The sequence below is a fragment of the Carlito syrichta genome, unplaced genomic scaffold (assembly GCF_000164805.1).
Source record: "Carlito syrichta isolate Samal-C Ts95f unplaced genomic scaffold, Tarsius_syrichta-2.0.1 Scaffold303334, whole genome shotgun sequence".
In the NCBI taxonomy this organism is placed as follows: Eukaryota; Metazoa; Chordata; class Mammalia; order Primates; family Tarsiidae; genus Carlito; species Carlito syrichta.
Genome location: NW_007247430.1, coordinates 318,093 through 331,519, shown reverse-complemented (window position 1 = coordinate 331,519; position 13,427 = coordinate 318,093). Strand labels below are relative to the sequence as shown.

The following is a 13,427-nucleotide window of genomic DNA, read 5'->3' as shown; positions in this document are numbered from 1 at the left end:
CACCTGCCACTCTTGTGGTGTGGTGACCCCCTCCTGGCCAACCCCTCCCAACGGGCAACAGAAGTGTGGAAAGGAAAAGGAAGCAGCCCAGTCCAACTCAGCAGTTCTATTTACACAACAGTATCGCCCACACCCCAAGTGGCCTCTCACGGCTTCTTGGCTTTCTTCACAGAAGATGAGCTGGAGGCTGATTCTCGCCGCTTCCTCTGAGGAGACACAGAAAGGGCTGAGCTCAGTGGCCCTGAAGGCTTGGTCAGGCTTGGTGCATGTGTGTCACACCCTCCAGGAAGAAGAGGCCCTTGGATCAACCCACTTCCACCCTCAGTCTCAGAGCCTTGCTAAGGCGATCACTCCTGCCGAAAGCATGAGGGGGAGCGGAAACTGGAAACTCGTGGGCGTGTGCTTACTTGCAGGGTCAGGGCATGCTCTCCTAGCCTGTCCAGGCTCTTACCGAATTGGGTGTGAGGGGTGCTCCCACCACATCGATGATGGTGTCCTTGGTGGGGTCAGGGCCAAGTCCAGGTTCAGGCACTGCTGGCTCAGCAGAGGCTGGTGCTGGGCCCGATGCTGGCGTGGCAGGGCCCCCCAGCACACCAGCCCGGGCCAGTGCCTCGTGGCGGTGCCGCAGCATCTGCAGCTCATACTCGCAGTTGGCACAGGCCTGCTTGAGCTCATAGAGCAGCACCAGGTCGCTTCGCAGCTCGTTGAACATGTGTACCAGCTCCTCCGTGGGTGTTGGGCTCAGCTCTGCAGGCAGGTGGCAGGAGCACAGCGGCAGAGCCAGAGTGTGGCAGAAAGCCAGCCACATGAGCTGTCCTCCCCCTGCCCAGCCTTCATCCACAACCCTAGCTGGGTACACACTAGTGTGGGCCCAGTCCCCATACTCACCCACACCAAGCTCCAGCAGCATCTGTTCCAGGGCCTTGATCTTCTTCTGTCCCACAGAGCTTGGCAGCTTCATCTGCAACAACCCGGGCAGCTAAGCCTTGTCCCCCACAAGAGGCTTAGGAGGAAGGGGACTAAAGAGAGGAGGGATGGGGTGGGAAAGAGAAGGCGGCCCACAGAGGTAGCTATGCACCAGAAAAGGAAATGGCCCGGAAGAGTGACATAGTGAAAGCTGTGACCCTGGCCTGGCCAAATCCTCCTGAGATTCTGGGGAAGCCGCTTCTGTCTCAGCAACCTCTCCCACCGCTCCAGCCCGAGCTGCCCAGAACAGAGAGACCAGGGCGCAAACACGCTAAAGGAGGTGACTCTCATACCCGCTGGCTCCGCAGCGTGACACCTGCGGACTTGAAGTCTGGAAACTTGATGCCTGCAGTCTCAGGAACAGCCTAGGAGAGAAGGCGTTATGGAGACCAAAATGGTGCAGGGAGTGGGCCCAGGGTGAGTCCCAGCACCTGCCAGCTCTGGGAGGGGCTCTGTGCCAGGTAACGCCTCTACCTTGAGTCGGGCTAGCTTAGCCTCCTCACCGGCTTCTCAGCTTCCTTTTTCTGAGGAAGCTTCTTCTTGGGGGCCTTGCGTTCTGTGCGCCGCTGCTCTGCCGTGGTGTCTGCTGCTGTGATCAACTTCTGCAGGTCCTGGCTGCGTTTCTCCCGCTCCTTCTTCCGGGCCTCGATCTTGCGCAACTCCTGGAGCAGGTATTCCTCCTCTGCCACCTGGGGAAGTGAGATGCCAAGTGTGTGAGGGCACATGCCAAAGTGAGGGGACACAGGCAGGTGACGGTGCTGGGCTGTCTAGGAGGGAACCTGAGAGGTAGGAGATCATGAGGGGTAAAGGGCCGTGGAGGGGGGACAGCCCGCAAGAGGCAGTCGAGGGAGCTGGGGGTGGGTGACGTGGGACCTTGGGAGTGAGGGAGTCGAGGGAATGGAGGAGGAAGGCAATGGGCCCGGGGTCTGGGGCACACAGGTATGGAAGGCTTGAGGCTGACCTGCTCTGGGGTCCGGTTGTAGAGACGCTCTAGCTGTTCTTTCCGCCGTCGCTCGTGCCCAGCATCAAATACTGGTACCTTGAGGTCTGTGCCCGGCACAGCGCGCACATTGGCAAGCTTAGCACAGATGTGGTAGTAGCGCTCCTTCAGGTCTTCCACAGAGCGCTTCTGAGGATCGAGGCAGGAAGGGGGATGAACACCCAGGGGCACGCGGAAGGGATGGCATGAAGGTAGGGCCTGCCATGCCCAGGGCTGGGCACACGTGCAAGTGACAAGCTCACCTTGAACTGCTGGTGGTCATATCGGTCATGGATAACTACAAAACGCAGGTCAAAGCGGCGGCTGAGGTCAAAGAGGTGGTCAGTCTCTGCCTTCGTCCAAGCATCGTCGTGGAGATAGAGCTGGTACTCCTGCTCCGAATACACGGGCACCTGCACAGTCTGCTGGTACAGAGGGACACAGTAAGGATACACCCACATCATGTCATGTCATGTTCAGCAGGCTCCAGCCCCCTATGACCACAGCTCCTGTTTATTGCCAATCCTCAGCCCTGAAAAAAAGCAAATCCTCTGCCTGTGCCCCTGCAGAAGGCAGCCTGGGCTAAAGAAAGTAACTGTCAGCTTGGCTAGAGGCTGTAGCAAGCTTTGAGACTACAGCCTGTCTCTGACCCCTCCAGGAGCAACTTCACCATGTCTCCAGTTCAAGTCTTAATAAGGGGACACATGCTCCTGTCCCCATGGCTAAAGTGAAGGGCCCACATGTAAGCACTTCTGTGACGTCCAAAGGTCAACTTTGGTGTAGGGCACAAGGCCAAATACCTGGAGAAAAGCCCACGAGCCCCAAGTCCATGCAACTCTTATCTGAAGCACTACTGCCACCCAGTGGTCACAGTGGGACTTGCAGCTGCCCCAGAGCTTGCCCAGGTCAGGCATCTCTACACAAACAGGATCTGAATCCTATTCCCAATGTATGCAACCCTGCCAATGCCTCTTCCTTCCCTCTCCCCCAGGCCTCCCCCGAGATAGCAGCACCAGTTGGATCTGTGAGTCAGAGACTCAAGGAAGGGATCAATGCTAGACTGGACCAGGGAAGTTTCTCTTCTCTGTTAAAGACCCCAACCAGCGTTGAACCCACTCTCAAGACCTGTATTTCCAGTTGCCTCTCAGACGTCTCCTATTGAAGGGGCCACACACACCTCAAACTTAACATGCTCAGTACTGAACTCATCACCCTCCCTCAAACTTACATCTCCTCCAGTCTAGATCTCAGCCAGTGACACCATTACCCAACCCAGTTGCCCAAGCCAGAAATGCAGGAAGTATCTTTAATTTCCATCTTTCTCCTTGACTTCTCCCCTTCACCAAACCTATGACTTTGATCTCCAAAATGTCTATCTCCATTGCTACATCCCAATCCAGACACCACTGTCACTTGCCTGGATTACAGAAGTAACCCTCCCTACTGGTCTCTCTGCCTTCATCCAATTCCCCTCCAATCTCTGTCTGCAGCCGAGATTTGATCTCTTTGAACAGTGCTGTTTTCAAACAGTTATCACTGGTCCATGATAAGAATGGAAATTGAGAGTAGGCATTGAAAAACATTAATAACAATTTTATATTAGTTGAATGCTGCTGAATCTAATATGAAGAAACATAGACTTGTGTTTTGTCTTTTCGTAGAATTATCTTTATCAGTCTCATGGGTTGAAAATAAAACAGGCTGGGCTCAGTGGCTCAGCCTGTAATCTCAGCACTTTGGGAGGCCAAGATGAGTGGATTGCCTGAGTCCATGGGTTCGAGACCAGCCTGGGCAAGGTGGCGAGACCTCATCTCTACAACAAATCAAAAATTAGCCGAGTATGGTAGCGCACACCTGTAGTCCCAACTACTTGGAAGACTGAGGTGGGAGGATTGCCTGAGCCCAGCAGGTTGATGCTGGGATGGCCATGAGTGTGCCACTGCACTCCAGTCTGGGCAGCAGAGAGAGACTTCAACTCAAAGAAAAGAAAATAGAAAAACTTCCCTTACCACAGATAATTTAAGCCATACTGTTCTAGCATTCTAAATGTATATCTTATCATGTCACCCAACCATCCCTTATTAAACCTCTCAGACTTCCACATTCAAGATAAAGAGCTTTCTAGAAAACTCACAAACTCCTCAAAAGCAAGGGTTGTCCAGTTCATTTCCTACCTTTAGGGCTTATCACACTAAAAGTATTAGTATCTACTGACTCAATCAGTAAACACATAAATAAATGATCTGGTCTCCTCCTGTAGCCACTGTCCCTCATGGACAGTAAGTTTCAGCCAAGTGACTTGCAGTTTCTAGAACATAACAGGCTCCTCCTCAGCCTTTGTTCTTGTCTGAAATGCCTTCCCACTTCTATGTTCCTTCTACCCAAATAACTTTCTCATCCTTTTGATCTCTTTCAGGCATCGTCTCTTCTGGGGAGTCTTTCTGGTTTCCCAGACCTGGTTAAGTATTCCTCTGATGCATTTTAATCCTACTTAACTAAAAAAAAAGTTCAGAAATGATGTAGCCAGTCCTGCTCTCAAGCAGCTCAGAGTCAACCTCGGAAAACACTGTTCCATCCAACAAATATTTATCATGGGCCTGCAACACATATGCAGGGCACACAGTGCTGCATACGATAGGCAGGGGTCTGTGTCTCACACACTCCAGCTGAAAAAATAATTTTGTTGTAGGGTGGCAAGTTTGACAGAAGTATGCCGAAGGTGTAGCACATGACACCTGATGCAGCCTGGGGACAAGGGTTGGTCAGAGAGGAGGTGATAGAGGTCTGGTTCAGACTTAGGGTTAAGCGGGAGTAAACTAGTGAGGGAAAATGGGGGAGAGAGGTCTGGGCAGAAGGGGCAGTACAAACACAGCCATGAAGGGAAAACAGCCTGGGGTATGTGGATTGGGTAGTCAAGGACAACTGGGGAAACGAGTAAAGGACAGGACAGGAAAAGGCATGAAAAGGCCTTTTCTGCAAAGAAGTCCAGAAATCATGTTGAGGGTGATGGCAGCCAACAAGGTTTGTTTTGAGGAGTCAAGTAGGTTATGTTTCTCTTTAACAAAGACCTCTGGCAGCAGTAAAGATGGAGGAGTGAAACAAGAGTCTGAGCCAGCAGCTAGCAGATTTCAGAAATAAGTAAGAGGGGGGAAGGCCTGAACTAAAGCAGCACAGTGGAAGACAGAGAAAGGGGGACACCTGAGAGGCATTAGGGCCGAAACCACAGGACTTGGCTGTGAAGGGTGAGTGATGATGCTATCACAGGTGACTGCTGTTTCTGGCCTGAGCAAGAGAGTGAACAAGGAGCCACTGAGAGTGGGACCCCCAGAATGAACAGTCCTGGAGAGGAAGATCATGAATTCATTTTATTCCAACTTCACTCTCCACCCCACAGTCACCATGACCTTTTAAAACTCAAATCTGATCCTGACATTACTGCTTAAAATCTGTCAGCAGCTACCCAAAGACATCAGGACAAAGCCCAAATTCCTGAGCCTGGATGCCAAGGCCCTGCCTGTCCCGACCCCTGCTGACCTCTCAGGCCGCACTTCCTACCATGCCCTACCTTGCCTTAGGCTTCATCAGTATGGAAATGCCCATGGCATCCCACACATATGACCTTTTAAAATTTCTTATTTATGCCCTTGCCCATCCTGCTCCCTCTGCCTGAAAAAGTCACTGCACTCCTTTCCTAATACCAGTTGGTGACCTCCTTCAAGACTCAACTCTATTCCAAGAAGCTTCCATGACCTGCAGGTCCTCCCAGAACGCACGTATCCCATCAGATCATAATTGCCTGTATCTCCCCCAACCCCTTCCCTAACAACATGGAGAGTTTTTGGAGGACAGACATTGTGTCTCATTCAGTTTGAGTTCCCAGGGCCTAGGTCTTGACTTGGCTTGGAGCACCTCAACTTGTCTCATCCAGCCTTCCCTCCCATTGCCTCAGACATCTCACCTTTTGGTTGTCCCTTCTCAGTCTTACATCTCTAGCCTCTCCCTCCACTGGACCTAAGGGCCCTACGAATGAAGATGAGATGAAGAAAACCATGTTTGGGCAGGGGAGAATGAGGTGCTCACATTTGGCTTTGCCCAGCTGAGAAGCCTGTGAGCTACACAGGGGGAAGTATCCAGATACAGTTGGATATAGTGGGCTGAGAAATTGGGTCTCGGAGTCCTGGGTTTGATCCTCTACTGCTTTTAAGGTCTAAGTCTAGGTTTTCCAGGCTGCAAGCAGCTGCAAGTAACACTGCACAGTGGCTTGAGTAATGGGCCAGGGAATCCAAGCCCAGACTAACTCTGCCTCTCACTGGCTCGGTAAGTCTGGGTAAGGCCCTGTACCACTGAGCCTCAGTCATCTAGACCAGAGATGATGCAGCTTGGAACAGGGGGCTGGCATAGGAGATGAAGAATATAGGCAGAAATGTGATTCATTATGGAAAGCGAATCAGCAGGGTTCAATAATTAGATGTATTACTGAAGTCTAGCTCAAATGCCACTTTGTTAGAAAGGCCCTCCCTGACCACCCTATCTAAAGTAGGCCTCCCTACACCTACAAGTTCACTCTTTACCTCATTTCATATCTATTCATGTCCTGGTGTCAATGTATCAATGGCTCTTATCTGAAAGACTACAATTTGCTTTATTTCCTTACATGTTTGTTGTCTGTCTTCCCCTACTTTCTTTGTCCTGTTGCTGATTGAAATACTGAATTAATACTGAAGGCAGAAGGCTAAATTAAGGATGGCTCCCAAGTTTCTGGTTTGGGCAAACTGAGTGGATAATGATGCCATTCACTGAGACAGGGGGCAGAACTGGGCTGGGAAATAGAGGGAAGACGATGACTTCTGTTCAAGAATACCTACTGGATGGGAAGTACCTGTGGGACATTCAGGAAGAAACACTAGTGAAGGACTGGCTATGTGGGAACCATTGCTCTGGACTGGAGATAATAAGTTGAAGTCACTGGCATAGACAGGGTGACCAAAGTCACAGGATAAATGAGCCACACAAGGGAGAAAGGACAAAGCGAGAAGAGCAGAGCACCTAGGATTATAGTTCTGAGGAACAGTAACATTTGAAAGGCCAAAAAAAGTCATGAGAAACAAGAGCATGTGCAGGGAAGAACAGGATCCCATGGGCAGAAAAGACCCAGAGTCCCACTCTGTGAGCATCTGCCATGAGGACGGAGTGGGGAGCCATGGTTGGGCCTGAGCAAGCATCTGGAGCCAACCCTAGAGACTGGAGAGCATGCACAAGGGGCTCAGAGTGGGTGGACAATCTTAGTCTGTGTCTGAATGGAGGCAGCTCACCTTATTGAACCTGGCAAAGGGATAGTCCTTGCCCTCCTCTGCTGCCCGTCGCCAGTGGAAGAACATAGCTCCATCCTTGCGGGCTGGGTTGGTGAATGGCATCCATTTCCAAGGCCGCACCTTCTTGGAGCCCAACTTGGCCTTCACTGTGCGATAGCCCTGACCAGTGTCACTGGGTAGCAGTGGGGGTGCATCCCTGGCAGTGGGGTTTGGGAAGATGGGAGGTTTAGAATCAGAAGATGTGTGAGACAGCATCTGGACCCAGGATGCCAATCTACCCTAGAGAGAGAAAGTTATGTCCTGGAGCAAAAGATCTACACTCCTCCTGCATCCCACTAAGCAAGCAGAAGCCCTGACTACAAAGGGGAGGGGAGGAAATAATTGGAAGAGAAAACTAGGAGTTAGGGACATGGCAGGGGAGTCAGGGGCCAGAGCCTGGGGGACTCGATTTTCCAATACTTGCTTCTTGTCAGAGTAGAGCAGCGCATAGACCTCCCGGTGCATGCCCTCCGGCCTCTTGAAAGTCAATGTCTCAGAGGACTTCTTGGATTTTTTCTGAGGAAGGAAATCAAAGAAAGGAACCACAAGCTAGACCCTCTTTCCTGAACATTCTTTAGCCCAGATCAATCCATGAACAAACCAGGACCTACAGGTACAACGACATAAATACTGGCACATCCTAATGACATACTATAAAGGTACAGAAACCCATTCACAGGGGCACCCACAGCCTGAGCAGGACATTCCTCTCCCACCATCTCTCAGGCTGTCATAATGTCTTGGTCTCTTCCCACTCAATATCTTACAAATGTCACACTCTTTTGGTCCTCTCATCTCTTAAAGGTGTCACACCCTCCTGGTCCCCACTGTCTCTCATGGAGACCCACCTCCTCTGTCCCATATTCTCAAGAGTGACACATACGCATTGTCTGTCCCGTTATGTCACACCTTTTATCGCCCATCACACTAGAAGTTTAGCACCCCATCATTCCCTCCATCTCACTTTCGCGGCCACCTCTCCCCTCTCCTTCATGCCCCCAACCAACGCTCTCAGGCGCCCCTGCTACCTTGTCCGGGTTGATAATGTCCTTCTTGCTTATGGTCCCAGAGGCTGCATCCCCCTCTGGACCCCCGAGTTCCAGAATGTCCCGTACATCCGCGCCTGTAGCCATCGCACCTGAGAGATGGGGGAGCGACCTGAGATTAAGGGTCAGTGCCTGAGGAGGGACCAGGCTCAGGCCAGAGGGCGGGGCCCCTCCGGACCCAAGCGGCGGGCCGCGAGGAGGGTGGTCCAGGTCAGGCCGGGGTTCTGCCTGTGTACCGCCGCTTGGGTACCCTTAACGGCCCCATCAGCCTCTGATCCCCCGCGCCTCCGCACCTGGGTGCCCGGGCTGCGGTCCCCGCCGCCGCTCCCCTAATCCCTCAAAGCCGCGGGCAGAAACTTCTGGTCGTGCGCATTCGAAACGCGGCCGACAGGAACACTTCCGGTCTGTGCTTGGAGGAAACGGAGCCGACTGGCAACCGGGTGCGAAAGCTACCGGCTGCGCTGAGTTTTACAACGCTGCGGGTGGTAATCAGCTCGCAGCTTTTCCTCTACGCTGGTCCGTTGCGTCTTGGCCAGTGAAAGTGTCCAGACCTTTGTAACCTTGGGAAGTCACTTAATTTCTCTGAACCTGTTTCCTCATTTGCAAAATGTAAATTATAATGGTAACTGCTTAAATGAAATACCAAAAGTCTGTGTAAAACATCAGCACAGTGCCTGGACATTTACTTTTTATAATTACGTGAACTGGTTATATTAATTGTTCCTGGTCATTAAGTGCTAATATGTACCAGGCACTGTGCGAAGCTTGGAGGTGAAGACATAAAGGTGGAGCTTCCCAGGGTGGCCGGACTAAGTTCTGGACCCTCATTTGCACCTCCTCTGATGGAGGCGTCTGTGGGCCGTGGCATTGTAGGGCTTTCCTGGATCTTCACAAGTCCGGGAGCTGGCTGCACTAGTTTGAATTACAAAGAGGCCCAAAACACAGCCTTAAGCAGGGAGCAGCTAGAAGTATCCCTCAAGGAAGGAAACTTGCTGATCCTTTTCAAGAGAGAGACAGGAGGTCCTAAGGAAGGGCAAAGGGGACAGAGGAAGCAGCTCCCAGCTTCAGCCTCTGCAGAAAGCCTAACAACGTGGAGGGCAGTGGGGGGAGGGGGGCTTGTTAAGGCTTTAAGAGGGCCGTACCCCAAACCAAGATCTGCCAAAGATCCTGGCAAGGACTAGAGTAGCAGACAACATGCACAAGTTAGCCATAAATGTTGTAGCCTGTTCTGGCCTGGTGAAGACAAGAGAATACAATAGCTGCTGCCACAAGCCTGGCTAGACTCCAAAACTTTGGAGCGAACTAGGCCTGGAGGTACAAACCTTGCCCTGTTCCTGGGACCTGATTCCTGGGTGAATCCACTGAGTTCCAGAAAGTTTCCAGAGGAAGCCAAGGTCTTGGAGTAGAAATTGCCCACAGGGTAAGGGAATGTTCTTGAAGCCAGAAGCAGACAGCTATGGGAGAGGATCTTGTGCCTCTGCCTCAAATAGTTGTCACTACTTGTAGTTAATTAATTGTGCCAGGCTCAGTGGCTCACTCCTGTAAACCTAACACTTTGGAAGACTGAGGCAGGAGAATCCCTTGAGCTCAGGAGCCTGGACAATATGGTGAGACCCTGTCTCTACCAAAAAAAAACTTAATTGTGTAATTATTTATTTAATATATATCTCCCTTGATATATGTTAAAGAAATCATTTTTCATGAAGACAGGGATCACCGTACATAAATGTATGTGCCAGGTACTGTTCTGGACACTAGGGATGCAGTAGCTGAGTGAGATACAAATATTTCCTGGTGGAGGAAGGGAAACACTAAGCATAAACATATAGATAATAAAATTGATAATGTAAGTTTTGATGGTGACAAGAGCTATGAAAGAAAGAAAATAGAGTAATGGGATGGAAGACTACTTTACAATAAATGTAGTCAGGCAAAGTTTCTCTAGGGAGTTAAACTCTGAGCTGGGATTTAAACAATGGAGGCAGTATCCGGGAAAGGAATTGTGTTTCAGAGGAGGAAAAACAAATGCAAAGTCCCGAAAATGGAAGGAGCTGTATATATTGAAGGGACATAGAGAAAGAAGTTCAGTGTGGGGAGTGTCAGGTGACAAGGGGAAGAACAAGAAGACTTTAGACCAGAGGTAGGCCTTGGGGGCCATGGTAAAGAACTTGGGTTTGATCCTAAGGGCAATTGCATGTCATCATCCCTTCTCCTCACCAAGACTATGAGCTCCTTGTGCTCCCTAAGGGTAGCACTGAGTTTCCTCATCCTCTGAGCTCTCCTAGCATGAGATGCATGTATGCCCGATTTGAAGGGGTTCCTTAGAAAGACACTGTGGGAAAAACAATACATGGTGTGATAGAGATCTGATCTAACAAAGAACAATTTGCAGACTAATACAATATCCCACTTTTTTAAAAGGGCAAAGAAACATTAGGGAAGTCACAGAAGAAATGTACAGGTCAGCATTTGGCCTCACTGATATCCAAAGAAGAGAAAATGTTAAAACCTTAACGGGATGCCATTTTGCCAATCAGATAGGTAAAACTTTAAAATAATTGTAATACTCATTCTTGAAAAAGATATGAGTGAAATAGACATACGCTGTTGGTGGGAATGTAAATGATTCAGTGTTGTTCATTAATTTATTCAGCAAATGAGTTTGATACTTAATGTATGCTACTTAGAAGCTGCCACCACATGCCAGGCACTGGGCAGTAAAGAAGACAATCATGGTTGCTGCCTTCAGAGTGTTGTTGGTCTGTCCCTTTGAATAAATGTATATGTATAGAAAAAACTCTGGAAGGGAATAAACTAAAATAATGCCATTAATTGTTTTTATCTGGCAGATTTATATTTTCTATACTTTCTATAGAATGTGTACTTCTTTTATAATAAAAGAAGTAAGGGAAGGAGGAAGGGGAAGAAGGAAAGACAGACTCCTCTGCACTGTGAAGGGTGAACGGGACCAGAGTTTAAGAGACTAGTTAGGGAGCAGTTATGACTACCTAGGCGAAACATGTTGGAAACCGAACTAATTAGCACTGGAGATGGATTCCAGAAATGTGCAGAGAAAGATGATCATATTATCTGCAAATAATGACCACTGTATCTCCTCTCTTTCAACTTCAATGCCTCTTTTTTTCTTTTAATATTTGCCAAAGCCGGGCTCGGTGGCTCAGCCTGTAATCCTATGCTTTTGGGAGGCTGAGGTGAGTGGATTGCCTGAGCCCGCGGGTTCGAGACCCGCCTGGGCAACTTGGCAAGACCTCATCTCTACAACAAATCAAAAATTAGCCAGGTGTGGTAGCATGCGCCTGTAATTCCAGCTACGTGGAAGGCTGAGGTGGAAGGATCGCCAGAACCCAGCAGGTTGAGGCTGCGGGGGCCGGGAGCAGCCACTGCACTCCAGTCTGGGTGACAGAGTGAGACTCCAACTCAAAAAAAAAAAAAAAAAAATTTGCCAGAACACCCAGTAATAGATTAAACAGCAGCTGTGGTAGTAGTGGGCATCCTTGTCTTATTTCTCATCTTAAAAAGAGTACACTTAGTTTTTCTATTAAACATAATATTTGCTCCAGGTTCTTGGTGTATACTCTTTCCCAAATTTAGACATTACTCCTTAGTTTTCTGAGTTGTTTATTCCTTAGTCATAAATAGGTAATAATCCTCAGGAAAAAAATATTTGTTACCAATTGATGTATTTATAAGAATTCTCTCCCTTAGTCTATTAATGAAGTGAGTTAAGTTGACAGATTTTCTGATGTTACCTTAAATGAATGAAACTCACCTGTTCACAATACATTTTGTTTTGTTTTGTTGAGTTGGAGTCTCACTCTGTCACCCAAGCTGGAGTACAGTGGCACACTCATAGCCACTGCAGACTCGACCTGCTAGGCTCAGGCAATCCTTCCACCTCAGCCTTCCAAGTAGCTGGAACTACAGGTGCACGCTACCACACCTGGCTAATTTTCTAATTTATTATAGAGATGAGGTCTCGCCAAGTTGCTCAGGCTGGTCTTGAACCCCTGGGTCAGGCAATCCTTTCACCTCAGCCTCCCAAATTGCTGGGATTACAGGCTTGAACCATCACGCCCGACCTCACAATACATTTTTAAAGAAAGCACACTATCAGATTTAGTTAACTCTCTTTATCCGATTTTGGAATCAAAATTACGCTAATCTACTAAACTGAGTTGGTAATCTTCACTATTTTTTTGCATTCTGAACAATGCATGACACACACACACACACACACACACACACACACACACATACATACATACACACACACATAAATATTAATTTGGTAGAAATGACCTATAAAATCATCTGGCCTTTTTTTGTTTGGGGGTGAAAGGAATCTAAGGGTTATTTCAATTTTTTAAACACTTGTTAGTCTATCTCGTCTTGATTTCAATATTGGTAGTTTATATTTTCCCCACAAGAATGGCTAAAAATAAGCCAGGCATGGTGCCTGTAATCCCAGCACTTTGGGAGGCCAAATTGAGAGAATTGTTTGAGGTCAGGAGTTTGAGTCCAGCCTAGGCAACATAGCGAGACCTCATCTCTACAAAAAGAAATTTAAAAATTAGCCAGGCATGGTTGGTGCATACCTGTAGTCCCAGCTACTCAGGAAGCTGAGGCAGATGAATTGTGCTACTACACTCCAGCCTGGGTGACAGAGTGAGACCCTGTCTCAAAAAAAAGAATGACTAAAAATAAAAAGACTGACAATACCAAGTATTGACAAGGATGTGGGCAACAGCACTCTCATACATTGCTGGTAGAAATTAAGTTACTCCAACCAAATAGGAACATTGCTTGACACTATTTACTAAAGTCACCCATCCATATACCTGATGTTACAGCAATTCTAGTCCTGGGTAGGAGCAGAATTTCTCCCAAGAGAAATAAGTGTTTATGTTCACCAAAAAACATTTTAAAAAATGGTCATAACAGCATTATTCATAATAATCCCAAGTTAGAAACAAATCAAAAGTCTCTCAACAGTAGAAATAAATTATGGCATATTCATACAATGGAATACTACAGCAATGAGAAAGAATGTGCCAATGCTACATG

The 13,427-nt window shown here is 48.6% G+C and overlaps 1 protein-coding gene across 3 annotated transcripts; it reads right to left on the bottom strand.

Annotated features, from left to right (window-relative positions):
- Positions 1–90: 90 nt before the first annotated feature.
- On the bottom strand, positions 91–8,732 carry DMAP1 (DNA methyltransferase 1 associated protein 1). Of its 3 annotated transcripts, none has more exons than XM_021712512.1 (11): positions 8,636–8,732; positions 8,325–8,474; positions 7,721–7,812; positions 7,258–7,453; positions 2,209–2,367; positions 1,928–2,095; positions 1,470–1,655; positions 1,260–1,331; positions 889–961; positions 452–747; positions 91–206 (listed from the first exon to the last, which is right to left on the bottom strand). In XM_021712512.1, the coding sequence occupies exons 2-11, from the start codon at positions 8,427–8,429 to the stop codon at positions 147–149; spliced, it is 1,407 nt and encodes a 468-aa protein (XP_021568187.1). In that variant the 5' UTR covers positions 8,430–8,474; positions 8,636–8,732; the 3' UTR covers positions 91–146. The 3 variants fall into 3 exon arrangements, with proteins under 3 accessions (XP_021568187.1, XP_021568188.1, XP_021568189.1); XM_021712513.1 differs by having other exon boundaries at positions 8,325–8,434; positions 8,636–8,708; XM_021712514.1 differs by having other exon boundaries at positions 2,209–2,337; positions 8,325–8,701.
- Between the last annotated feature and the right edge of the window lie 4,695 nt (positions 8,733–13,427).